Here is a 27,495-nt window from a genome sequence, read left to right as displayed (position 1 = left end):
TCATTGGGCAGATTAACCCCCCTTTTTCAAAGGGACATCGCTTCGTGTTGGTTGCTACGGATTACTTCACTAAGTGGATCGAAGCGGTTCCTTTGAAGAATATAACACATCAGGAGGTAATTGAGTTTATTACAGAGCATATTATTCATAGATTCGGTATTCCTCAAACTTTGACAATGGATCAAGGTTCATATTTTATTTCAAAGGAGGTACGTGATTTTGCCGAATCTTATAAGATCAAGATACTCAATTCATCTCTATACTATGCTCAGGCCAATGGTCAGGCCGAGTCTAGTAATAAGATCTTGATAAAGCTCATCAAGAAGAAGATAGAGGAGAATCCCAAGAGGTGGCATGAGGTTCTATCTGAAGCATTATGGGCTCATCGTATATCTAGACATTGTGCTACTAAAGTTACTCCTTTTGAGCTTGTATATGGTCAAGAGGCCGTTTTGCCCGTTGAAGTGAATCTAGACGCTTATACATTGGCTAAACAAAATGACCTTAGTGCTGTTGATTACTACGATTTGATGATGGATAATATCGATGAAGTGAGCGACAAGCGGTTACAAGCTTTGAAGGAAATTAAGAAGGACAAGCTTCGGGTGGCTAGGGCTTACAACAAGAAGGTAAGAGAAAAATCTTTTCAGGTTGGTGAGCTGGTTTGGAAGACTATATTGCCTCTTGGGACAAAGAGTAATAGGTTCGGCAAGTGGTCGCCCAGTTGGAAAGGACCATATAAGATTATCAAGGTTATCTTCGGGAATTCTTATTTGGTGGAGACGATGCAAGGAGAACGTCTTCCAAGAGCTCTTAATGGAAGATACTTAAGAAATACTACCCCAGCGTGTGGCAAGACGCTTGAAGATGAAGATGGCCGGTATAGAATATCGCCCTTAGCATTATTTTTAGCCTTGTATTTTCTTTGTAAACTCATGTATCTAGGCTAGTTTCTGGTACTTGCTTTTTGGCTTACAAAACTCACCAAAAAGGCAGGGGGGCATATGTTGACGGCCAAAAATGGCAAAGTGCGCGGCCGACCGGTCTGACCGGTCGGGCCAACCGGTTAGACCGGACTGGTCCTATGTAATCCAAATTAGGCTAGATCTGATTTGTAGAGTCCGTTTGTAACCCGATTTAGAAGGGGTACGTCTTCCCCAGCCTATAAATATAAAGGCCGCGGCCGATTGAGGTCTTTCTACCCAATTGAATCAATCAATTTAAAATTTTCCTATTTTTCTCCAAACTCTAGCTTTTCCAATCTCGTGCTGTTCTTCGCTCGTCTCGACAGCATTCAAGGGCATCTTGGGTGGCCTGCTGACCTCAAGACAACCCTAGATCTTCGAGCTCCAACGGGGTCCCTCCCGAGCTTGAGGTTCTAGGTCTTCGCGAAGTTCTTTGCGCCCGACCGGTCTGACCGGTTGGCGCGACTGGTCTGACCGGTCGCCGGTGTGCTTCGTCTAGTTCTGATTGTTGCGATCTGTGCATTCTAGTACTTGTGTGTTGACCATATTTGCGTCAACATATACAACTTGGGAGCTTTAGGAATGACGATAGTCGCTAGCCGTCCACATAACCACTCTTTTGTTGCATTTCTTGGCCTGTATCAACCACTTTTGATCCACCTTGTTGGCTGTTCTGCACTTCTATCTCAAATACTGAAGCTTTGAAAGCTAAAATTCTCGGGGTAGATGGATAGAAATCCTACCATACCTCTCGCATGGGTGGACGGTGGAGTCAATTTTGGCCCAGTTGAGGAGGCCCGATACGAATTATTAGGCCGGAGAAGGAGTTTGTTTGTTGCAGGCTGAAGAAAGGTTGGCCCACTCTTAGGTAGGCGTGGCCCACCAGGAGCACCTGAACTGGACTGGGCTGGACTAGAAAGATTGCTAGAAGAAAAACGTCAAAGTTCACACAAATGGAGAGAACCGAATTTCACGAAACCTTTTTTAACGACCGTGCCTGAGCATGTTTTCCATTAAGAGGAGAGAATTTCGTGAAACCTCAAAGTGGAACCCTCACAGCCTGCTTATGCAATTTGCTGGCACATCAAACTGCATTGGAGCTAGAGTACTTGAAACAGAATGCTAGCCCAGTTGGCTGCTTTGGAAATCTAAGATAGAATTGGTCCCTCAATTTTATCACAACCATTCATCTACTATAGTTTGGAAAGCAAAAAAGCTTAAAATCTTGGGGGTGGATGGACATAAATCCTACTGCCATTCCTCTCACATGGCGACGTCGGCGGAGTCAATTTTGATGCAATTGAGGAGACCCATGGGCATAATTTATTGGTATTTACAATACATAGGGGGGAAATCCATACTTGCAAGATCTCTTACCGCTTCCTCGTGCTACTGGCATTTGATAGAAAAGTATCGGTGTTTCGTACACTAGCTACAAAATATACACTACGGTTCTTCGTAGCTCGATGGCCAACACTCAAAACACAGGAATCGTTACTAGTTCAAGCGAATGCCCTACATCCAGTGTGGCTGTCTGTTCTTGTTACTATCGATCTGGTTTTGGGTGCTTACAACGGGGTGCTTGCAGGTGTGCGAAGGTGTGGTGTGCAAGAAAAAAGCCAAATCACAAGAAAGAAGGCCTAGCTCCCTTATATAGCTCTAAGGGTTGGGTCACAGTGTAAGGAAGGGGTGCCTCATCCCATGGGGTTGACGTCCTGGAGGTGAGGTCGGGAGCGCTACGTATGTCCTAGCTAGGGTCTCGTAGGGTTGTTTTGCTACGTCGTGTCACGATACCAGGCACCAAGCGACGGGTCAGCCACAGTACCAGGCATTGCTTCAGTCCCATCCACCAACTCTCCGACACGACATGGTGTGGATGAGGTCGTAATACGATTGACCCCGATCAGTGGGGGCGTGCTTAGCAGCCCTCGTGGCTGAGTTAGTACTCCGTCTGGAGGTCGTATGGTCGTACATCTATTCCCTAAGCCGAGGGAGTGCATGGAGGGGCCCACTAGCACGGCGCGCCTCTCCTCCCTTGGCTTGATAGCGGAGGGCGACCATTTATGGCCTGTTTCGTCGATCTGATGGGGCATGGGCAAACAACATGGGCATCGATCAGAGGAGGTCATGATGGCCCGGCTGACCAAATTACATGGGCGGTGGACCCTCTGTCTGTAGGCGGTGTCCTATCCTAGTTGTCAGGCCGGGTGCGTGGGTGGACGGGTGGGCGCATCATGTCACCCTATAAGTTCATTTAGCCCCCTAAGTGAGTACAGCTTGGGAGCTTTAGGAATGGCGGCAGTCACTAGCCGTTCACGTAACCACTCTTTTGCTGCATTTCTTGGCCTCTGTCCGCCGCTTCTAATGATCTATCCTCCTTGTTGGTTGTTTTGCACTTCTATCTCAAATACTGAAGTTATGAAAGCTAAAATGCTCGGACTGGTGGATAGAAATCCTACCATTCCCCTCACATGGGTGGACATCAGTGGTCAATTTTGGCCCAGTTGAGGAGACTGTAAGGATCGAGGGACCAAGAGGGGGGTGAATTGGGCCTTTTTCAAATTTCTAAAACAAAATAAAGCAACCTTAACCTATGCAATACTAGTAAGACTCAATTCACCAACCGGCTAACTAAGCAACCTACATAAGCTTTAAAGGATACAACAAGATATAAAGCTAAGCAAGATAGAGCTAAGTTATGATCTCTAGGGTCAAGCACATGAATATATTGCATGAAAGTAAGTGCTTTGAATGTAAAGAGTGGGCAAGAGCGACTGGATTTTTTCCCGTGGTGTCGATGTGTTGGCACACACCCCTAATCCACGTTGTGACACTCACTAAGAGTCTTGTCACCTCCCAAGTCACCGAGACGAGGGTGCTCACTAAGAGTCTCCGTTCACCATCCCGGCGTGGTGGAGCTCAAGTCACGTACAATCTTCTTCGGGCTCCCACAATCAACTTGGCAAGCTCCGCAAGAAACACCTCAATCACCAAGATCGCCTAGGTGATGCCAATCACCAAGAGTAACAAGCTAGGGCCTTCACTTGAGCAAGAACCGATCACCAAGAACGGATGCACACAAGCTTCTCTCTACTCAAGTCCTTAGCCTTGCTTCTTGGATGATTGAAATATCAAATGAGTGGAATGTGAAGCTCAAGGTGGCTCTCAACAATAGAATGAGTGTATTAGTGTTGTCTGGTGTCAAGAGACTTCAAAATGACCCATTGGAGGGGTATATATGTACAGCTCACGCGGATAGAGCCGTTGGAGAAAAGCTGCCAGAAAAGTACGCAACGCCGGTTAATCCGACGGCCCTCCAAAAGTCATCGTCAGTTTAACCGATGAATGTAAACTTCCCATTTGAAAAACTAGCCGTTACAGCTCGGGCAATTTAACCGACGTATCATCGGTTTAACCGATGCGTGTAGTTGTCCACTGGTCAACTGAAAAACCAACTCTCTGGACAACTGCACCCACGCTAACTCAAATCCATCGTTGGTTTAACCAGTGAGTATAAGCTTAGAAATCCTTGGAAAACCAATATTCTGGACAACTGCACCGATGTTAATTTCAAATATCGTCGGTTTAACCGGTGTACTCAGTGTCCATGCTTCAGTGACAGCATTTAACCGACGTATAAAAAATTGATGTCGTCGGTTAAACCGGTGATAAGACTTTTTCTTGATTTTGTCTGTTTTGATTTGAGTCTTGAATGAAATCCAAATATTCTTGAGATATGAGTTGAATAGCACTTGTTTGAGCTTCCAAGAACCTGAGTGACCAATGTGTGCATCTATTTTTTGATTGACCATGTCCATGCTCAAGTTACTTGGCCTTAACCCCTCTTAATAGTGCGATCTCTACAAAAACTATAAAACATATATTAACCTAAGTGTCCTTCTCAACCTTGCGACACTTAGGACTAGAAAGATCCTTAGTCTTGTTATATACTTGAGTTGAATACCAAGATCGCCTTTTTGAATGATGAAATTTAGGGGCCTCTTTAACATATGATCCAATGAGCGATAAGATTTCATTAAGCTGTACAGACTCATTAGTCACAATAATGGTTGTCATTAATCACCGAAACATACCTAGAGGGCCTAGATGCTTTCAGATACCCAATTAGAAACTTATTAGGCCGGAGAAGGAATTTGTTTGTTGCAAGCCGAAGAAAGGTTGCCCCAATCTCAAGTAGGCGTGGCCCACCAGGAGCACCTGGACTGGACTGAACTAGAAAGATTGCTAGAAGAAAAATGTCAAAAGTTCACGCGAATGGAGAGGATTGAATTTCACGAAACCTTTTTTTAGCGATCATGCCTGAGCACGTTTTCGATTAAAAGGGAAGAATTTCTTGAAACCTCAAACTGGAACCCTCACAGCCTCCGGATGCAGTTTGCTGGCATATCAAACTATATTGGAGCTGGAGTACTTCAAACAGGATGCTAGCCCTGTTGGCTGATTTGGAAATCTAAGATAGAATTGGTTCCAATTTTATCACAATCATTCATCTACTATAGCGTGGATATCAAATACTGAATTTATGAAAGCTAAAATCCTAGGGGAGGATGGGCCGACGTCGGTGGACTCAATTTTGGCCTAGTTGAGAAAATCCAATATGAATCTTATTAGGCTAGAGAAGTAATTTGTTTGGTGTAGGCCGAAGAAAGATTGGCCCAGTCTGAGTTAAGCGTGGCCCACCAGGAGCACCTGGACTGGACGAGCGTCGCATGCACGACGAATAATGACCAGCGAATAATGACCAAGTCAGGTCCAAGTACGAAATGGACAGCTTGGCCGGCATACTAGAAGGAAGGCGGCGGGTGACTTCTGGCCGTTTTGTTGCCTGCCTGGATCGCGCGAGGTGAGCGTGTGGACTCGTGGTCGGTCGGCGGATGACCAACGTCGCTCGCGCAGCTATCTCCACGGGTTCTCTTGCGTACGGGGGCTCCAAATTAAAGAGGCCGCCGGCGCCCGGCAGTCCAGACTCCAGAGAGGCGTCGAACGTCCGGTTTCCTTGCGCGGTGAGGTCTCAACTCTCAAGTCATTCATCCGCGTTGCTGCATACTATGGTCCAGCTAAGCCATTATTTATGGTTTTACTAAAACTAATACGTTCATCAAACGAAGTGACTAATAATTTGTTTTTCCTAAACATGATACTCTAGGTTGAGTATTTGTTATAATTAGTTCTTAGCTGCAAAACTCTTTATTTGTTCGCAACCACAATAACTAAACCACTACTGCAAACCGGCTGTTTGCCGAGTGCCTGAATCTTTGTCGAGAGCATTCTTTCGGGACAAATAAGTTGTTTGACGAGGGCAAGTCAAAAACCACACGACAAACATAATACACTCGGCAAACAAGTCGTTTGTCGAGTGCAGAAAACAGGGCACTCAGCAAAGTTTATATTTGCCAAGTGTCACCTAAATTTTTTTTTGGAGGCAAATGGCTCCTCTCAATTAAGAAGGAATAGAAGTTTTAAATATAAGAAAGGTTAGCCAAACCACTCAAAATGACTAACCCCCAAGTGCCGCGGCACAGCACAACACACCACTGCATTGAGTCATCATTGTCGAGTTGGAAAAACCAACAACTCCGACTTCCCGAAGCAAAACCCTAGACGACCACCACCAGGCAGACTGGCAAAAGACCGAGGCCACATAGGTCATTGTTGCCGAGCTCAAACGCAGCGTGAAGAGCAGCTCCGACTTCCTACCGCGAACCAAGGCCCCGCCCCTAGTGACCACCCAAACACACTTGCAACAACCCCAGGGACGAAGGACAACCCACCCCGTGTTATCATTGCCCAGCTACATCCCTTGACGCAGCAGCTCCTATTTCAAGTCGCAGGCCTCGTGTGTCATCTAAAATTCACTCGGCAAAGGGCAGCACGTGCCCGCCACATGCACACGGCCGTCGAGCCTAGCGCGGAATGTTAGTTCTTTGCCGAGTGTCCGTTAATGACACTCGGCAAAGAATTTATTTGCCTGAGTGTCCGTTGGTGAGGTCTCAAGTCATCCATGCGCGTTGCTACATACTATGGCCTGGTAAGCCATTATTTATGGTTATGTTCATCAAATGAAGATGAAATGACTAACAAATTGTTTTTCCTAAACATTATTGCCCATCTAAATAGTTTAGATTAGATCTAGCGAGAGCTTTGGTCAGCTGCTATAGCCTGCCATTTAATACTGCAATCGTGGAGGCAGCTGTTGTTAGCCTGCTGTAACCCGTAATTTGAAACACTGATCCTAATTCTTTTTTTTTGAACGAATGACACTTGACGAGTGTGTTTCATTGATATAGTAGAAAAAAATACAAGATTATGTCACTGGGAGGTCATAATCAAGAAAAACAACAAACAACACCGACGGGTTGGATTGGGGTATCAACACTCGCCAAGCTCAACTCAACTAAACACAACTCAGTCCAGTTGGATTGGGACATCAACACCGCCACACAAATCTACTCGAGGATGCTACTCAAAGACGGCAACAAAGCCTGCAGTACGACTGCACCCACCCACACTCCACACTTTTGTAGTCGTCGAAAACCTCGGCGTGACCAAACATCGATAGAGAATGAAAGGAAGCGGACACCACCGCACCAAAAGGGTCACCGCCATGCAGAACCCTTTGCCGCAATGCCGCTGCAATAAAAACACTCCACCTGACGGAGTGAACAATACCGGATCCGAGCCACTCGCAGACTGCCTCGCAGTCGCCGCCGCGACAACACAACGCGCGGGGGCCTCGCCGCATCCGCCATTGGACTCCTCTCGTGTCGCCTCGAAAGAGCACCGTACACGGGGGCCTTGCCACACCCGCCACAGAACTCCACGCCCAGGATCCGTTTAGGAAGCCGCCGTCGAAGTGGTGAGCAAAGATGCCCCGTCCCCCTGGATCCCTATCAACAGCCAAACCAACGCCGCAGTTCGACTTCATCTCATTGCTTTACCCATGCATCTAGACACTGCAGCCACAGCAGCAAGACAAAAAATTCACTTGCGCCGTCTTCCAACGTGGTACCGCACCGGGTGGCCCCAGCCATGCTGTGCAATCCGCTGCAAGCCTAGTTGTCCCACGAAGCCTTTGCCGCAAGTGCCGTCCTTCAACGCAGTCCCACACCGCAATGACTGTTGCGAAGCAACGCCAGCCGCCGCGGTCCGTTGCAAGCAGACAACCGGCAACGAAGCGACAACCCCAAGCCGCCACCAAGACAACAATCGCCTCCGCGTGGGCTCGGCGACACCCTTCTAGCTTGCCACGCGGCGGAAATATCGACCCGGTAGAAGTATGGACAAAGGACCAGCAATGCCTCAAACCGAGCAAGGTCTTAAGAGACGACGCCTCCAAGAAGGGCACGACGATAACATCGCCGCCGTCGCTCGTCCAGAGGACAGGGTTCTCACCCAAAGAACCTTGTGCAGCAGAGTTGTAGCTCTAGAAATGACGCCCCCAACGGGGAAACGACGTCAAGGACGCCGCCGTCATCCAGCCAGCAATGCCGGCAAGGGCTTTCACCCGGAGCATCCGAACCTCAAGCTGCACGTGCACGATGCGGCGATCCGGCACCAAAGCCACGACCTTCCAAGACGACACCACCACTGCGCCTCCACACGCCAAGCCGCTGTAAATCCACCTACGCTTTGCTCGCCGCTAGCAGCACCAAACACAGCATCGCCGAGCATCGCCGCAGCCTGGGAGCCAAAATGGCCTGCTCCCGCTCACTGCCCCGCTCGCCTCCGCTCTCGCAGACCACAGGCAGCCGACACCGGCACCAAAGCCACGACCTTCCAGGACGACACCACCACTGCGCCTCCACACGCCAAGCCGCTGTAAATCCACCTACGCTTTGCTCGCCGCTAGCAGCACCAAACACAGCATCGCCGAGCATCGCCGCAGCCTGGGAGCCGAAGTGGCCTGCTCCCGCTCACTGCCCCGCTCGCCTCCGCTCCCGCAGCCCACAGGCAGCCGACACCGCGCCCACCGTCGGCCAGCCACGTCGGACGTCGCACACCGCTGCCCCTCTGCCTCCTTGTAGCCGTGGACGACCGCCGGCGGCGCCGTCGCGCCGTGTCTCTGCGACGGCCGCGGGACGTCGCCCGCACCGATGCCGGACCGCCGCCGCCCTCGTCCTCGCCGAGGTGACCGCCACGAACGCTCCAGCCGCCCGCCGCCGCCATGCAGACCCGCCGCAACCGGATCCAGACGCCAGGGCCCCGGATCTTTTCACGCCGGCCGCCCCCAATGCCCAACCGCTAGGGCCCCAAGACCGGCCACGCCGGCCGCCACCAGCGTCCGCCCGCCACCGGGGCGCGCCGCGGTCACCCAGCAGCTGGAGCTCCCGCCACGCGCGCCAGCTCCTTCGCGCCCAGCAATGGCGCCGCCATGACCGCCGCATCTGTCCTCCGTGCAGATCCGGACACGAGCAGCTCAAAAACCATTGAAAGGCCTCGCAGCCGCCTTCCTAGCAAGCCGCGAGGGCTTCCTGCAGCTTGCTCCAGCGGCGGCACAACCGTGTGGGCGTGGGGTGGACGGCGGCAGCCGCTAGGGTTGGCCGCCGCCCGAGTCTCCCGCGCGGGGGAGCGACTCGGGGGCCTGGAGCGAGGCGTTGGTTTTTGTGATTACTGATCCTAATTCATCCCCTCCGGTTGTTTGGACATCGAATGCCCCTTCCTTTCAACCCGAATTCGTTAATGAATTAAAGTAGTAATTACATAGCTTTTGACCAACATTACTTATTTCACTATTTACAAGTATAGTGCAAAAACCAAAAATATTTAAGATTATCAATAAGTTAACCACATTACAGCACATGTGGTGGTAACTAGGCTCCCAAATAAATAAAACAAAGTCACAGTTTAATGTCTTGCATGTTTAATTAATGTGTCTATGTATTGAGTACTACCTTCTTTTTTTATTTACATGTTGTATTAGGTTTGTCCTATGTCAAATTTTGCTAATTTTGATTAAGTCCATAGAAAAATTAGCAACAATTATACTACCCAACTTATGCACTATCAGCATATATTTCATAGCGGATCCAATGAAGAAAATTTAGTATTTTAAATATTACTATTTTTATTATTTTCTATAAATTTGATCAAAGTTGGCCAAGTTTGATTTAGGATAAACCTATTACGACATGTGGAGCTTGATTAGTTGGCTTCCAATTGTTGCCATGCCAAAATCAAAGCATGCCAATAAATTTTGACCACCACTTGGTTCATGTCTAAAAATTGTCCTTGCAATATTTGTGACCAAAACCATGGCAAGTTTCCATAAACTTCTTAAACCTTACAAACGGAAAGGCGGAAATTGTTATATTTTGGCACTAAACCAAATGAGTACCTAAACTTTTTACCCATACATTTGCATATCCTAATTTTAGCATGCCAATATGTTGGCTTCCCATGTATGATTTTTTTCATTGTAAAAATTGGAAGCCAACCAATCAGGCTCGTAAATAAAAACAGGAGTAGTAGACAATGTGCCATTTGTTGACTTTAGTATCCTCACATTTTTTACTCAAGGGTGTTTTGGCACTTGATGAAATAAAATGATTCTGGTTCTTGTTGTGCCAAAAATTCTCAATAAATGGAAACGGGTGGGAACCACTTTCCTCTCGTTTCAGAATAATAGGCACTTTTAATTTTTTTACAAATTTTATCAAACTATGCTTGTTTTAAATATTATATTTGTTCCAAAAAGAATGCAATTCTAGTCAAACTTTATGACTAAGTTTATAAAAAATATTATTAACTTTAAGACTCCAAATACTTATATATCAAATTTTCATGGTTAACCTAATTATAATCATTTTGTATCATATTAATTTATATATATAATTAAAGTTGAGATAGATTGACACTTGATAGAATAGTTAGAATTCCAAAGGAGTATACTAACTGTATATTAATGGTGGAGTTCTAGTCTAGAAACCTCAATCTATCAAATCGTGTGTAGCCATAACAAAATGGCGAGCCGAGCTTGCGGCAGCTACTTGTCCACTAGTGGCGACTGACGAATGATGATTGCACGTGTCGGCGCAATATTTCCAAGGAACGGCGCGGAGGATAACGTGTACTCCGTCCCTGGGCAGTCTTCCATTTCCCTTACGGGAAAATGAACCAAGACATGCAAGAAAATTTCTAAAGAAAACCTTCTGGTAGATGCTTCAGAAGGTTCTAAGGATCTTTGAATATCATAGCTTTCTAGAACATTCGGCGCTGCTGCAGCAGGACGAACGCCGTCAACTGCACAGCCGGTGTCCACCTTGCCACTCTAGACTTGCTGACTCAGTCTCTAGAGCTCGAGCCTACACGCTGGTTTCTTTCATGTACTTTGCATTTCTATATCCATCCATCCATCCATCCATCCAAACTTTTAGCCGCAAAAAAAATGGATGGCTGGTAAATAGCCATCAGATGGATTCCTAGCCGTGAAAAATTGGACAACAGAGATATGTTCTTTAGGATCATTAAAGAAATGGATACTAACGGCCGAGCTAGTATGATGTCATTTTTATAGCAATAAGATTATTATTTTTTAGTCGAACGACGCTTTGAATGATTACTTAGGCATCCAAATGACTTTTATTTTAAAATATTGTCAATTTAAAGTTGTAAACATCGACTGGATGTAGCTACAACCTTCATATAAAAATTCTTCAAAGATTGAATGAGTATGAATGTTTTAGGAATTCTTTTTATACCTCACTACAAACTCATAGATAAACACTCATTTTTGCTATTTCATCATGAATCAACTGCATATAGCATTATTTCATCATGTAAGTTCTGCTATTGTATTTGTTTTTTTTATCTACATGTTCATATATAGAGTTCACAGTTACTTAATCAGGTCATATGTCATCATCATTTTACTATATACACTGTTACTCTACATTTGGAATTAACACGACTTAATTACTTCCTATCCATCATTGTATTATGTTACTAACTTACTATTGCTAGTTGGATCTTGTTTAACCACATTATATATCAGCATTCCGTTGTATTGTTACAGCAGTTCATTATGATTGATTCTACATAGTATATTTATTTCAAACAATAACCATACCGAGTTTTAGTTGTACTTTTTTTTATTAAAAGTACTACATCAAAAGTTATTTCTGACCAAACAGTTAATATTGAAAGTATTATCCCTATTGTTTGTTTTTAAAACCATCTTACGGTATTATTATGCAAAACAACGTGCTTTGAAATCTAACAGCGTTATCTGAAGATCTTCCCAAGTACTCCCTCCCCGTGTGGAAAAATGTTTCCCAGGTTCTAGAATCTCTGGATCCAACTTTTTCCAGTCTTGGGGACCGTGTGCGCAGACATTTCCCACTTTCTTTGTGTATTGCTCGCTTCCGAACATGCCACTTGCGCCAAAGCTAGCATTAGCCGGATGAGTGTGAACTATAAATACTGCCACATCTGATCCACAGCCTTTTCATACGGGACGATCACCGGCAGTGACACCAACAACTGATGCGGCCACCTCCTCCTTCCACGGTTCCGACGCCGCCGTCACGCGAGGCCACGGAGGCGGCGGCCATCGTGGCCGCCCTGGCTCAGGTCGTTGCCGGCGGCCGCGGCGCCACGCTGACGACGCCACGACCGACGGGATCCCCCGCGCCGTCTCCTGTCGTGCCGCCGTGGCCGCCGGCGGCACTGGGCAGCCATCATGGGGACGTCGGGCCAGCGGCGTGTCAAGGGGCGGGGGCGGCGTCGGCGCACATTGTTTCGGGTACTTCTGTTCGCTCCCCTGCACTACCGGTCGTTTCGCCGAATGGATGCTCATGTGGTTGCTAGTTGCGTTCAGGCTCTGCAGTACCGCAGGATCGCTCTGCACCTGCGCAGTGCTTGGTGCCGTCGCCAGCACAGGCTCCAATGGCGTCGACGTGGCGGCAAGGAGCAGAGCAGGGGATGGCGCCGCCGCCGCGTAGCTTCCGCGGGGTGAGGCGTCGGCCGTGGGGCAAGTGGGCGGCGGAGATCCGGGACCCCCAGAAGGCGGCGCGCGTCTGGCTCGGCACGTTCGTTACCCCCGAGGACGCGGCGCGCGCCTTCGACGCCGCGGCGCTCCGCCTCCGCGGGAGCCGCGCCAAGCTCAATTTCCCGGAGGACGCGTCGTCGCTCCGGCACCGGCCTGCCCCTGTGGGCTCTCGGCGGCCCATCTCCGGCTGGAATCGCACCATTGACCGCTCGCCGTGCCCGGAGATGTTGAGCCGGAGGGACGCGACGGGTGGGTTCATGGGCGGCGGTGACAATGGTCGGTTCTTGGGTTCTTGGAACATCGGAACCTCGTCGCCGTTGCCCATGACAACATGCTCGATTGCTCCTGTCAACGTCAACGCTACTCTGGTTCGTGGGAGCCATGGAACAGGGAGCAGTGGAGCGGAAAACGCGGGAATGGGTATGGACAAACGCAACAGCGCGAGGTACTCGTAGAAATCACTCTCTACATCCTGCTGTGGGATGGGCGAGGCATAGGTAGTGTTTGGTTGGTTCTAACACAAACAGCGCAAACAGGATAGAATTTGTTTTGGTTCAGCTCTGTAAAGGCACCCGTTGGGCTGCTATACCTTGCTTGCTCTGTACTACGATCTATGCCTATCCGCAACACTTGAACCTCTAACTTGATCATTTTTATGACACAGCCAATTGACAAATTGGGCAAACAAGGTATAGCAGCCCAACGGGTGGCGCTAGCCGCTAGCAGCACATACCCTCTTTGCTGCAACATTATCTATTTATCTACAACACAGTCCAAGACGACGATTAGGAGTGGAGATTCATTATATTGTGCCACCCTGTTGGACTGCCGACCAGCTGAGTCATGGGAAAGGCGCGGCGCTAGGGATTGAAGGAGTAGGCCGAAGGGCTTAGCAACGTTAATTTCGCAATTTGGCCCTCCAGCTCCTCAAACTAATACTTGTGACAGATTAGTAATGTTAGCCATGTATTCTCTCTCTCTCTCTCTCTACACCTCCTTAAATTAACAGAACTACTAGTGCCTGGAAGTCTGATGCGAAACCTCCCTTCAGATGCTCTGTCGCAATATTTAAACTTAACTGATACAGTATTAGAAATAATCATTTACAAAATTGACAATATTTATAAAAATGGCATTGTCTCTGAATTTATGATAGAAAATTCCCACCACAATATGACATTATGTTTACTACAATATCCACTGAGAATGATAATATGTAGAAATAAAGTTTGCAACATTGATGCTTAACTTTCGCAGCATTTAAAAATTATAATCTGTTTTTAAACTCAATTACAACATTCTAAAAGCTTAATACTTTTCTCAACATTTTTCGACATAGCTCTCCAAAGCTAGCATGTATCTTATAACAACAAAGTTATTATGTAAGTAGTGATTAAAGTATGAGTATATAACACATGTCCACAAAGAGAACTCATGTAAAATAGCACATTTACCAATAAATATTTCATTAATTAGATATACGAACAATAAAAACATAAACAAATATATACTTTAGTAAATATATGAACATCTACCGAGAAATAAAAAATATTCAAATATTCATCAATAAATAGACAAACTAAAGTATCTAAATCAAACTTGTCTTTATATTTCTTAGTAATGCAAAACAATAACATTGGTCATTTAAAAATAGAGATAATTTTGAAATGAATATTGTCAGCGTAATGGAAACGGGTCCCCATAACCCCGGACACATGCACGATTAAGGAGGGCGGGGCCCGCCGGCCGCGTCAACCGGAGACGTCAGCTGAACACGGTCGTGGGCCCCGCGAACATGCACACAGGGTGTGGGCACCCACCGAGAGCGGGCCGGGCCTGGCCCGGCGCGCTAAACCGGGGGGGATGTTTCCTTCCCCTCGAAGACACCCACCTGGTAAAAAAGATCTTTACCAGGAGGTTAAGGTGCCTCGCCACGGGACTCTATACAGAGCTCGAGGGAGTGTGCGGCTTCTCCGTAAGAGCATCATGATTACAGGGATGCCGTGTGCTCAGAAGATAAGATGATAGGCGGTGGACAGCTTATCCATGTGCTGCCCGTCCCATCGACTTGAAGATGGACAGTGGTTGGGACCCACCTCCATTTACCGCGCCCCCGTCGCGGTAAAGGCCGAGGTCACCCCGGACGAAGCCTCGGGGTTGACCGGGGTCGCCGCGGGCCAGGAGGGTCCACCGGACGACCCCGGAGGCCACCACGTGGCCATACTCGCGCCCTCAGGGACGTCCCGGAACGCTTGGATCAAACAGAAGGCCCCGGAGTGCCTCAGAATGAAGGGTCCACTGTCCAGTGTCTACGGCCACCCCGGGCTCTTCTGAAGTAACCCCGGACGGCTCTGAGGCCGGTGGGCCCCAGGTGGCTGCTACAACGGGCTCAACAAGACGCCTACCTGCCTGACAGGGGCAGGACAGTCTGGAAGACGGCGCCACCATGCAACTGGTGGGTTCACATTAGTTAGAGAGCAACAGAGAAGGCAGATGTAGTCTATAAATAAAAAGATCTCATGACATATAAGGGGGACCGATCTTTTCGGGACCTAACTAGCTCATTGGTTCCGGGCTTGGGCTTTCCAACTCGGGATCACCAAAGAACCAATCCATACACACACAGGACATAGGGTATTACGCCTCCGGATGGTCTGAACCTGTCTAAATCCATCGTCTCAATCCGCTTCCTTAGGGGAAATCCTTGCGCGGTTTATACCCCTAGCCGAATCTCTAAACGAGGGTTAACAGTAATCCCTGCTAGCGGTAATCATACACCATCAGCTGGCGCGCCAGGTAGGGGTATAGTGCGTAAAATTTCCTTTCTATGAAACTCCACCTCGTAGGAATCCATGGCGAACCGCTCTGACCGTTCTGACGGCGAGAGCGACAACGAACGCGCGCATCCGCGCTGCGGGCTCTCCAGCGCCCCTCCTCATCTGGGGGCTGGGAGCTCGTCTACCACGATCACGCCCGTCCGCTGGGAGTGCGGGACTGACAGCCGCCAGTGTGGCTCCGGCCTCCGGGTGCACGTCGCCATGTCCGCCGCCATCGCGGTCCGGTTAGGTACCCTTCCTGGCCTTTCTTCCTTACGATTGGTCCCACAAATAGAGCCAGAGGCACGCCGCAAAGCTGTTGTGCTCGTCGGGCACTCGCGTTCGGCCGTAGCAGCCACAAGCATGATGGCTTTGCCAGCCGGCGAAACTCCAGGCCTAGAGCCGTGTCCGCCGCTATGGCGTGCTGCGAGCCTGCGATGACTGCGCCCATGTCGCACCGGGGACGCCGCGGCCAGGAGGTGCGGCGGCGGTCTTGTCCGCGCCAGGCTCCTCCCTTGCAGCGGCGACCTCTAGGAACAGCACACATCACCAAAATGAACACGACATTCAAGAGCTAGCCACATGTAAGGTGCTCGATATAATGCCACTGCTGTTGAAGCAGCCTGCTGCTTCTTTGTTCCCCAATCAGTCCCTCATTCAATCCACAACGGGGGATGTGTGGTGAGGTGAGCCTAATCCTACATGCTTTTGAAGAAAACTTTGCTCTGCTGTCGGTGTCCTGCTGCAGTGCATGGCCAAGCGCAGCCACTAGCAACCTCCCTTCTCCAATAATTTATGCCTATAGTACTACAACAGAACATATATATACATATATAGCTTCAGTTGCATGGGCATTATATGGTTATCGTTACAAGATGATTGATTGCCATTTATTTTCCTATATTATTGCAACTTCTATCTGTTAAATTTATTCATTTGGTTTATTCAGAAAACAAGCATCCGTCTCAACATAAAGTGATCTTCGTACATAATTGGGAAGGCTACAAGCTTATAATTCTTCAGATTTGTAGTTTGTATTCATTCAATTTTCCTTTATTGGCTATTCATTCCACAATTCTTGGTATGACCTGCAATTATAGGAATTTCAATTGCTGATCAACTCAATGATGGACTATGACTCTTCATATGATTGTGTTGAGCCTTCAGCAATGATGGCTTCCTTTTTCCATGATATCAGTGGTACCAAGTTGCAAGACAATTGGGCCAGGGTTTGGTGTCGATTGGACACTTCTAAAATGATATGTCATGATTTTGAAATTCAGTTCTTCTTTCACGGTGGACCTCGAAACTTCAGATTACCTTGCATTGGATGTATTGCTTAAGAGTCTACATCAGTAATTTGGGATTTGCCTCACAAGAAAGTAATTACCTACTGACTAATGAATGGCATTTGATCGAAGTCTAACCTGACGTGTTGCTCAGAATAAACCCATTTTCCATTGTGTCATCACTATCATAGTATATAGCGAAATTATGTTCATGAATCAAAAGCCCTCTTGACTGCCAGGCTTCTCGATCTGAGTGGCTAAGTGGGGGTTGCTCTGTGCAGGGCACAGGATGCAGCGGTCTCGCCTCCAGCATCGCCCATCCAGTCAACATGTGCCCCACCGAGCACCTATGCTTCTCCAGCCTATCAAAGGTCACCTCAATCAAGATTACTGCAGGCATCGCAACTCAAGCTGGTATATGCTCTCAGTCCTAATCTTCCTCCATTGTTATTGTTGTGTGGCTATTTTTTGAGTGACATTTTTACACATAGCCTTTGCGATTCATCATTCAGATGTGATAATTTGTACAATAGAAACCGAAATAGCCTGTGTTTTGGTGGATTTAGTGTCATTCAAGTCACATATGAGGTTTATTTAATCAATAGTCAATGAAAAATTAATCTTCACTTAGAATTTTCTCTATATCACTCTGGTGAATGCATCTACAGCTTTATATTTACAAGGAATGTTCAAGTGAATCCAGTTCATAATATTGACTATAAAAAACCGTTCACAATAAATAATTTGATATGTTTCGAATTTCATTCCATGTATCTCTATCTCGCCTGCTCCGAATTTTTTTTTTGTTAAAAGGCATTATCAAGTAACTTTGATATACTTATTTAGGCTAATGCAATACAGTGTTCAGAATATTTTTTTTTACCTTTTCTTCACATGAAATCATTTTTCAGCTATATATATTTGGACTATCGATTCATGATATCAACATAACCTCTCCTATTAGACGTGATACATTTTTCTTTTTAGTTTCATAAAAAATGGTTACATTATAAATCAATATAGAAGAAAAATAGATTGCTTACCCTCACATGGTGTTTTAAAAAACATAATTTGGCACTCTTCAATTTTAAGCGGAACTCTCGACATGTTTTGGGGCATAGTTTCAGTTCAGCCGTGATCAAGCTCACCTAGGTGGGTTTGATTGTCGCCATGTGTAAAAACTTCTTCTCCTCTTAATGAAAAACGTGCTTGGCACGGTCGCGAAAAAATGTTTTGGGGCATAGTCAAGAATGATCCAGGTCAGCAATACAACTGATGCCAACAAAATTCGAGCGAAGTGGCCGAATTCATAGCCCAAGTTTGGAAAAGGCACAACACATCTGACTCACATGGTGACGGCCATCTACGACACAACTGGCCAGACGCGGCAACGCCGCGAGGCTTTTCTAGTTAATCCCGAAGATTCCTAAAGGTAGACCCTAATATAACCTCCTAAGTTATCAGATTTTAAAATTTGTATAGCATTCTTTTACGGAGGATAGTGTAACAGACTTATAAAATTCGTATATAACAGTTTTTAACGGACAATACTTTGGATGCTGATCCACAGCTGCGGCAAACAGCTCTGCTCGCCGCAATTCAGGCGTGCTGCAGCGCAGGGTGGTAGATAGTCATCCAAACGCAATCCCGCTCAGATTTGTAAATGGGATATCGATAAGAAAAATTATTCATCCAAAGCAAATAAATATCAACAGATCAGAAGATCAGAAGAGACGAAATAACCTCAGATTTTGGGTTCACAAACAAACAAGAAGTAAACTGTTGCAAGACGACACACTTTAAGACAAATTCAGGGAGGCCAAAAAATTATGTTTAGCAAGCAAACTAGTAGGAAAACCTAAGGCTAACACTTCTAGGAGACGAGGACGTGCACTTGTACTGCTCCTAAAAATGCGCAGCGAAGTACAAAGCCACGCCAGCCCAATCGATCACAGCCGCCCAGCTGATCGATCACAGCCGCCCACAGTGGCAGAGCTAGGATAAAAATTTAGGTGTGGTACATTGCAAATATAATTTTTTAATGATATCATGAGGACGCACAACAATAGCTAATCTATATCAAATTTAAACAATAATTGATGATCGTACCTCTTATTTGAAGATAATTGTCCATTAATTTAACAAAGACCAATCAAACAAGAAAAAATATCCAATTTAAAGACCAAAATCTAATATTTCAAGAGCTAAAAAACCTGTAAATTTGAAGAACAAATCAGTTAACTTGGTGTATAATATATGAAATTGTGAATTGTAATGTACTCCAGTTTCCATCAACTTGCGTGAACAAATCAGCTGAGAAGGCAGCACCGCACCAGGCAGCAGCAGAGAGCAGCGCCCACCGGCGCTTGGGTCGGTCCGTCGGTGCCGGCGTGCCGCGGGCCCACGGTCGCGAAGCTCAAGCCTCGCCGTCACGGGGCTGCTAGCTCGGGGGCTCGCCGGCTCGGGCCGCCTCTGGCCGTCTGGCGCCTGGCGATCTGGGCGTCCGGCCGCCTGGCCGCAGGCCGCGGCCGCCGGCCGGGGAGGCGGGGCGGCTGCAGGCAGCAGACCACCGCAGCAGCCAGCAGGCGAGCAGCAGAGCCGGACTGCTGGAGCACAGAGGCGGGAGGCGGCGGGCGGCGGCCAGTTTGCCAGCAGCGGCGACGGCGCGGATTGAGGATGGGGGCGGCGGCCAGTGAGCAGGGGATCCTGTCCGTGAGGAGTGAGCAGGGTTGGGAATGGGGCACTTGGGCCAGCTAAACGCCTAATGGGCTTATTGGGCCTTTTTCTCACCTCAAGACTGCCTCTCTGCAACTGCAGGCAACGAACGCTGCCGCCGGCCGCCGAGGCACCGCTCCTCTGTGGCTCGCTGGCTCCCTGGAAGAAGGGGGTCTCCCTGGAAGAAGGGGGTCTTGCTAAGCTACTCCGGCGGTAGGTGGGGCAGCTGCCCCACCCTGCGGTACGGGAAGCTCCGCCTCTGGCCGCCCAGCTGTTACACGGTGTAGTACAGCGACTTGACGGCATCAAGGTCGATGCCCCTGAGCTTCCCCGACAACTCCAGGTGGCCCCTCAGCGTGCTCTGCTCACGGTACCTCGCGATTTCAGCTCGATGCCTGGCCTGCTCGACGATCTCTGAGAGCTCAGCGGCGCAGGGGCAAAGCCGGGATTTGATCATTGGGGGAAGCAGTAATTAAGGAGGGCCAATAGTTTTACCGCAGGTCATCACTGTGTGAGTTTCACCTTCGGCTAATGGAGCTACGGGAGCATTAGGGGGCCAGGCCCCTGTCCGCCCCCCCCCCTATCCGCCCCTGCAGCGGCGTAGCTGCTGCCCCTGCCGCCGGACTCTGGCACCGGGAGGCCGTGCAAGCGGCGCTGGGCTGCCGCCCACTGCGCCTCGCGCTCCATCCTGCTGTAGTTCTTCTTCGTGGGGAAGGCCGTCTGTGAGAAACAAAAAGAACACAGGAGCCAACGCATCAGACTGTATATAAGCAACACTCTTGACCATAGTCACAGGATTCGGGGTCGATGCCTCGTCCCTCGACCCGGGAACGTCGTTCCGATTCGAGGGTCGGGGTCGAAAAGGGTCAGTGTCCCATTCAAGGTCGGATCATGTCCCGGTTTGAAAGGGGTCGCAGCCCCATTGCTAGCAGATTTAATTGGGATAAGGAGGTTAAGGACAGTGGATTGGTGTGGTTTTTGTTAGACAATGAGCTGAGTACGTGTAGCATGGTCTAAATGTACTCTTTTATATGTTTCTTATATGCTTGTGCAGATTAGTTTCTTCATTAGTAGCATATATATAGTTTTTGTCTTTATCGACCCGAAGATATCGACCCCGATGAATCAGGGTCGCGTCCCACATAATAATTTATCGTTCCATAGATGTATACCCCTTCGTACCATAATTTTATAAAGTGACGACCCTCGACCCCGTTCCTCGACCCGGTCGACCCAGGAACTTTGTGACTATGCTCTTGACTTAAAAATAATGAATCGAAGCACCGAACGCACAGACTGTATATAAGCAACACTGACTGAAAAAAGCTCTTCTACCTTGTTTTGGACAATGTTCCAGGCCTTGCCGCTCAGCACGTAGCGGATGGCGAAGTTGAACAGGTCCAGAGGCACGAAGTTGACGAAGCTGTAGAGCCAGATGACCCCGGCCCACCCCCATCCAATGCCTTGAATCTTCGCAAATTCGAAGTTCGCATACACTGCAATGACAGTGGCAACCTGAAAACATGCAATAGGTTTTGGGTCAGGATTAGAACGGTTCCACATGCTTAAGTAGCTGGAGTGGAGGGGTCTGGCGCGCTTACATTCTGTGCGATGATGAACGCTGCGCACAACATGTAACCGGGGCGATCGATGAAGCACCAACTGCGTGACCGCGTCACAAAGATGAGGGCCTGGCTGATGATGCTCACTTGAAGGTACAGAGCAGAATCATCTCGTCGTCGCTGCCCCTAAGTGACCGCATGTGGAACGTATTCTGCAGTTGAGACAAGACAAGGTTGACTGTAAACCTTTGTGTTTTACATGCTTGATCTGGATAGGCTGTTCATAAAAGGGTGCTTACCGAGAAGAAGTCAGTGCTCCTTATGGCCCAGAAGAAGATAACAGTCATGACGGCCAAGTAGGTTCCATACACAATGCCGGTGGCAAATATCTCATTCAGCTTCCAGCTGTCAGGGTGTGGGGATGGTTTTACTCTGTCCTTTGCGATCGTCATGATTGTGCCTAAAATTATACAATAACAATAAATTCAGTACTGGAGGCATTGAAGCAAGATACTGAATATGCAATTATCCCTGTCATACCATCGTTCAGAATCGCAATGACCAAGATCATGAATGGTGAGAAATCAAATTTCCATATCAGCACAATCAGCATGAATCCAAGCTGCAAGACAACAAAAAAGTTTTTTTTTCTCAATAAAATAATGGAGTTGTTGATAGATCTTTGTACGTCCTAGGAAAATAACTTACCACAATACGAATTGTGATCGACACTGCGTATATCTGATGGAGAAATAGCAACAGCATAAATAGGGAGAAATAACAACAGCATAAATATATTAGCAATCATTGTTGTTGAAAAGAGTTTTTTTTAAAAAAAAATAACAGCCATGTTCCTACACGCATGGCAGTAATGCATTAAATTCTTACAGTGTAATTCTTCATCCTCTGGAAGATGGCTCGACTTGTAACCACGGCACTGATGATGACACAGAGTCCGTCTAGGGTAAGCACAATGTCAGAGGCACTTCTTGCTGCATCAGTAGCTCCAGCTACAGCAATTCTGATATCTGCCTTCTTCAGTGCAGGTGCATCATTCACACCGTCTCCCGTCATTCCACATATGCGTTTCATCTCCTGCAGCTTCTTGACAATCTCATACTTGTGCTCTGCATAAGAATGCAGCAACGTTAGTCTGTATGTTCACATCAACCCAAATACCGCGGCCGTTGCAATTTGTATGTGCTTGCTCACAAGGGAAGACACCGGCAAAGCCGTCAGCCTTCTCGATCAATTCATCCACTGGGATTGAAGCAGTGGCCTCATCTTTGTTCTGCCCAAGCAGAGCTGATGGTGGGTACATGTTAGTGCCCATCCCTAGCCGTCTCCCGGTCTCCTTTGCAATGGCAAGCTGATCACCTGTAGGATTGTAACGAACATGGCACCATTTATGCCATTTCGAGTGATTTTAGTGATCGAATGACAACACAACACTTGGACTAATATGATTGTTAAGATGATCATTCTCAGGCTTTTAGGTTCAAGTGATGACAAAGAGAAAGAGAAAATAGGCATAGCAAGGCCCGAAGGGCAGCCCCTACGGGGGTTCCGCTACCCGGTTAGCGGACGGGGGTCGAGGGGGAGCCGCCCCTCGCGGGTCTCAGGGCAGCGCCCTGAAAGCTCTTCGGATCAGGAGCACCGGAAGAACCGACGCCAGGGGCACCGGTGCATCCGACGCTTGTCGGAAGAACCGACGCTACGATGTTTGGTACAGGAGGAAATCGAAGCCAAGTCAGCCTATAGGCACCGGTTGAACCGACGGTCCAAGAAAGGGCATCGGTGCATTGGCCGTCCTATGTTCCAGAGACGATGTCAAGAGCCCAGAAGAAGTTTCTTCAGCACCGGTTCAACCGACGGGGCATCGGTGCATACCACCGGTGTAATGACGTCAGCGTCCAGGAGAAGATTCCTTCAGCACCGGTTGAACCGGTGAGGCATCGGTGCAAAGCATCGGTTCAACCGGTGGTCTCTGCGTCAGCCGACAGGAGTCCAACGGCTACTTCGTGTTATGAGTGACCGGATGAACCGACGCTACCCCGCCAAGAGGCATCGGTTCTTCCGGTGGTACGCAGATTTTCAGCTAACCGTTGGAGCAACGGCTACAAGACATGGTGGCCTATATATATGCCTCACCCCGGCCATTTGAAGATTGCTGGAGTTGCTGGACATCCCACACACACCCAAGAACATCTCCAAGCCATACAAAAGCATCAAGATCATATCCTTAGCCCTTAGCACACTTTGAGAGTGTTGTGTAAAGGATTAGCTCTTAGTGAGTGAGATTGCAAGGCCTTAAGCCTTTGTGCTGTGGTTCTTTAGCGAACCAAAACAAGAGCTTGGTGCGCCGGCACCTTGGAGCGTGAAGCTCGCCGGCAACGTCATCGACCCTCCGACTTGGTGTGGAGCGGCGACGACACCTTTGTGCGGGGGACGTGGAGACCCCCATCCTTTGTGGAGAAGCTCCTTAGTGGAACCCGGGGCCAAGGTGACCGTGATTGTGTTCACGGAAGAGACTTGGTGGCCGAGTAGCAATACTCTTAGTGAGTGCTACAACAACGTGGATGTAGGTGTGCCTTTGTGGCTAACCGAACCACGGGATAAACACCCGCGTCAAGAGTTTGCTATCTCCTATCCCGCTCTTTAAGCTTCCGCATTTCTTTCTAGTAATTTGTATGTATTTACTTTCATAGAATAGTTTCTTGGTAGGAAAGGCTATAGGTTGCTAAACTCTTTTGGGATAGGGGTTTTATACTAGAACAACCTAGTTGCACATATTGATAGCATGTTTTAGTTTAAGTTTTGTGCAAACTAGTTGGAGCCATAGGTCTAAGTTTTTATTAGTGCCTAATTCACCCCCTCCCCCTCTTAGGCTAGAGCACCCGATCACTTTCAAGGATGTCACAGTAACTTCAGCTTGAACAATTTCTCAGATATGTAGCGCAAAATAGTGGATAGATGAGGAAACACAGGATTGTACCAGTAATCATCCTCACATTGACCCCAAGGTTGAGTGCATGATTGATAGTGTCAGCACAGTCTGACCGGGGTGGGTCAAGCAGAGGGAGCAGGCCAACAAACTCCCAAGGCTCTCCAGGGCTTTCTTTGCTCTTCTCTGGCACTTCCTGTAGTAAAGCATGACAATTATTAACAAACAGAAGCAAAACTCATATGACCACAAAAATCATAAGCAATATGCAAAATTAATAATTTTTACAATACAAAAAGAGTACAAATAAATTATAAGCTAAAAGACAGATAATTCTAAAGGCCCTATGTACCAGATTGGTTTCCCGTATGTGATGGAGAAAAACAGTTAACAATAGAGAAACTAATCCAAACACTTCACAATATTTATGATCTTCTTGATCCGTCTTTTACACAGATGCTTGGTCTTTTAAAGCTGGCCTACTTGGTTTTCATGTTTTTAATGTTTTAGGACAGTTGCTCTACTAATCAATATCCTAAAACTAAATAAATCTTACCGTATTCCCATTTCCTTGTAACAAACTATTGATCTATTCTATTAATATTTCTTATTATGTGAAAATGTACCACTTATTAATTCTAACATATCCAGGTGTTCAGAATAAAGTAAAATCATGCCTGTCTTGCAACTGCAAGGGATCGAAGGCCACGCTCGGCGTACTTGTCTATCACGGTGTGAACCAAGTTCCTGACATTATCTCCACAGTTGCAGAGGTCCAAGATCTACATTCATATGCATGCCATGGTTAGTACCAGAAACGTGTGTGATGTGTGCAGGAAAAAAAAGCCATTAATTTCCAGTGGAAAATAAGACAATGATGAATCTACCTGCTCAGGAGCGCCCTTGCTGACACGGTGCCAGCTACCATCCGCAAGGTCAATGTACGTGAGGGCTGTGCGCTTGTCAACAGGGTTAAAGGGGAACAAGTGCACCTCCTCGATACCCTCCCTGGCCTCTTTGGGATCATCCAGCATACCGACCATGGCGGCGTCGATGGCGTCTTGGTTCTCTAGCCTAGATGCCCTAGCTGCGAACAAGACAACGTCGTCCTTCTCAACGCCCGCAGCAAAGATCTCGACCAGGCTGCGGTCGACGCTGAGCTTGTTGAGGGTGAGCGTGCCGGTCTTGTCGCTGCAGAGTACACCATCTCCTCGATGGCCGTCATGCGCTTGGTGATGGCGCCCTGTTTAGACAGCCGGTGCGAGCCAATGGCCATCGTGACTGAAAGCACAGTGGGCATGGCGATGGGGATGCCACCGATCAGAAGCACGATCGAGGAGGTTGTCAATGCCATCGGGGTACCGGCGGTGCTGGACCGGGTACATGACAATGACCTCGATGAGGATGCCGATGGCGATCGAGGCGATACAAAAGTTACCAATGGCCTGCAGCACCTTCTGGAAGTGGCCGACCTGGTTGGTGCTGTCGACTAGATGTGCGGCCTTGCCGAAAAAAGTGTGCACACCTGTGGCAATCACAACGGCCTCGATCTCTCCCTGCTTGCATGTGGAGCCCGAGTAGACATTGTTGCCGGGGTTCTTGGTGACCGGAAGGCACTCGCCGGTGAGAGCCGACTGGTCAATCTTGAGTGGGTCGCCCTGCATGCAGCAGCCGTGCATCGGCCGGGACGATGTCGCCGAGCTTGATGCTTATGATGTCCCCTAGGACGAGGATCGCCGCGTCCTCGTCGCTCCACCGGCCGTCACGGAGCACCTTTGTCCTAGGGGCGACATTGGCCATTGAGCTCCTTGGCCGCGCTCCCGGCGTTGTTCTCTTCCCAAAACGAGATGGAGTTGATGAGAAGAAGCGCGACGATTGCCAGTCCGGCGGCCTGTTGTCACTATTGGCGAACACGATGGCCATCACTAGAGCTGTAAATCTGGGCCGTGCTTAATGGGCTGGCACGAGCACGGCCCGAAAACCTGGGCACGAAGCCCGGCCCAGCACGAAAACAACTGGGCCGTGCTGGCACGACACGAAGGGCGGGCTGGGCCGTGCCTGAGATTTCGGCCCATCGTGCCGCCCGGCACGGCACGGTGTCCTGGGCCGTGCCTGGGCCGGCCCGGCAGCTGCAGATCTGGAGGATCACTAATGTTAATTTTTTGTAATTTTTGCCATTGTGGGAAAAAAACCTTTCAAATGGTGGTATTCATGATCTGTGGGCTGTGCTTGGGCTGGCACGGCCCGAAGATGGCCTGACGTGCTTTTGGGCCGTGCTGGGCCGTGGTTTCAGGTCTTAGGCCCAGCACGGCACGGCCCGGTAAAATTCCGTGCCTTATCGGCCCGTCACGGTTCAGCCCGAAGCACGATGGGTCCGTGCCGTGCCGGCCCGGCATGGCCCAACTTTCAGCTCTAGCCATCACGGCGGCAGCCTCCATCACCACGACAGTGGATTCCACATGAACCCTAGAAACTTGAGCACCTTGCTCTCCTGCAAGCAGAACATCCAGTGACACGGTGCAAACATACACATACACAATGGGGAAAAAAAAGCAGAATTGATGGATCAGCACGTATGACACTAGTTACATGATGCAAAATCTTGAAGATCTAAAACATTAGACATCGGGCAAGAAAGATAGACGAGGGCCTAGACATGATCTAACTGTTTATCTTTTCCAGAGCCGGAAACAAAGAGACTAGACCTTTTTTTTCCTCTAATTTGTTGGGGCCAAACATGGCGGTACGCGCATCGGCTTCCGAGGAAGTGAGACCTTCGCTGCTGCATTTGAGCCTGACAAAAACCTCCTCCACCGGGATGTTTGAAGGCCGATCGAACCAAAAGAAAAAAGAGAGTTGAGCATAAACCAAATCAACAGATTGATTGGTAAAAAAACCAAAACGGGATAAACGAATAGAAGAGACGAAGGCCCGAATCGAACCAGATCGATTGACTCCTCCTTGATCTTGTTGAGACCCTCCATTGTGGCCGCCATATGCGCGGGCACGCGAAAAACCTCCTATATATGCGGCGTGCCAACGAAAGAGAGGAGACGATATCGACGCGTTTTATTTATATGGCAGTCGTAAAAAACAGTAACAGATTGATACGCGCGGTGGGAAACTAGGACGGGCTGCTGGTGGGCGCATGTTTGTGGGCTGCTATTGTTGGGCTTTTTTATCTCGTATGAGCGTAT

The 27,495-nt window shown here is 48.2% G+C and overlaps 1 protein-coding gene, 2 long non-coding RNA genes and 1 pseudogene across 4 annotated transcripts; 2 read left to right on the top strand and 2 right to left on the bottom strand.

Annotated features, from left to right (window-relative positions):
* Positions 1-8,261: 8,261 nt before the first annotated feature.
* LOC120654105 lies at positions 8,262-9,007 on the bottom strand. Its single transcript, XR_005666987.1, has 2 exons — positions 8,760-9,007; positions 8,262-8,553 (listed from the first exon to the last, which is right to left on the bottom strand). It is a non-coding gene; the product is annotated as an uncharacterized LOC120654105 (long non-coding RNA).
* A 3,898-nt stretch (positions 9,008-12,905) lies between these two features.
* Positions 12,906-13,427, top strand: LOC120653561 (ethylene-responsive transcription factor ERF115-like). The gene has a single exon (XM_039931279.1). The coding sequence runs from the start codon at positions 12,906-12,908 to the stop codon at positions 13,425-13,427; it is 522 nt and encodes a 173-aa protein (XP_039787213.1).
* A 2,414-nt stretch (positions 13,428-15,841) lies between these two features.
* Positions 15,842-25,169, top strand: LOC120656022. 2 transcript variants are annotated; one of them, XR_005667801.1, is made up of 3 exons: positions 15,842-16,038; positions 17,359-17,491; positions 24,950-25,169. It is a non-coding gene; the product is annotated as an uncharacterized LOC120656022 (long non-coding RNA). The 2 variants fall into 2 exon arrangements; XR_005667800.1 differs by lacking the exon at positions 24,950-25,169 and having other exon boundaries at positions 17,359-17,701.
* Positions 19,162-26,474, bottom strand: LOC120656020 (annotated as a pseudogene).
* Between the last annotated feature and the right edge of the window lie 1,021 nt (positions 26,475-27,495).

This window comes from Panicum virgatum, chromosome 1N, assembly GCF_016808335.1.
Source record: "Panicum virgatum strain AP13 chromosome 1N, P.virgatum_v5, whole genome shotgun sequence".
Classification (NCBI taxonomy): Eukaryota; Viridiplantae; Streptophyta; class Magnoliopsida; order Poales; family Poaceae; genus Panicum; species Panicum virgatum.
Note: the sequence above shows the minus strand (reverse complement) of the source record. Positions and strands in the feature narration are given on the sequence as shown.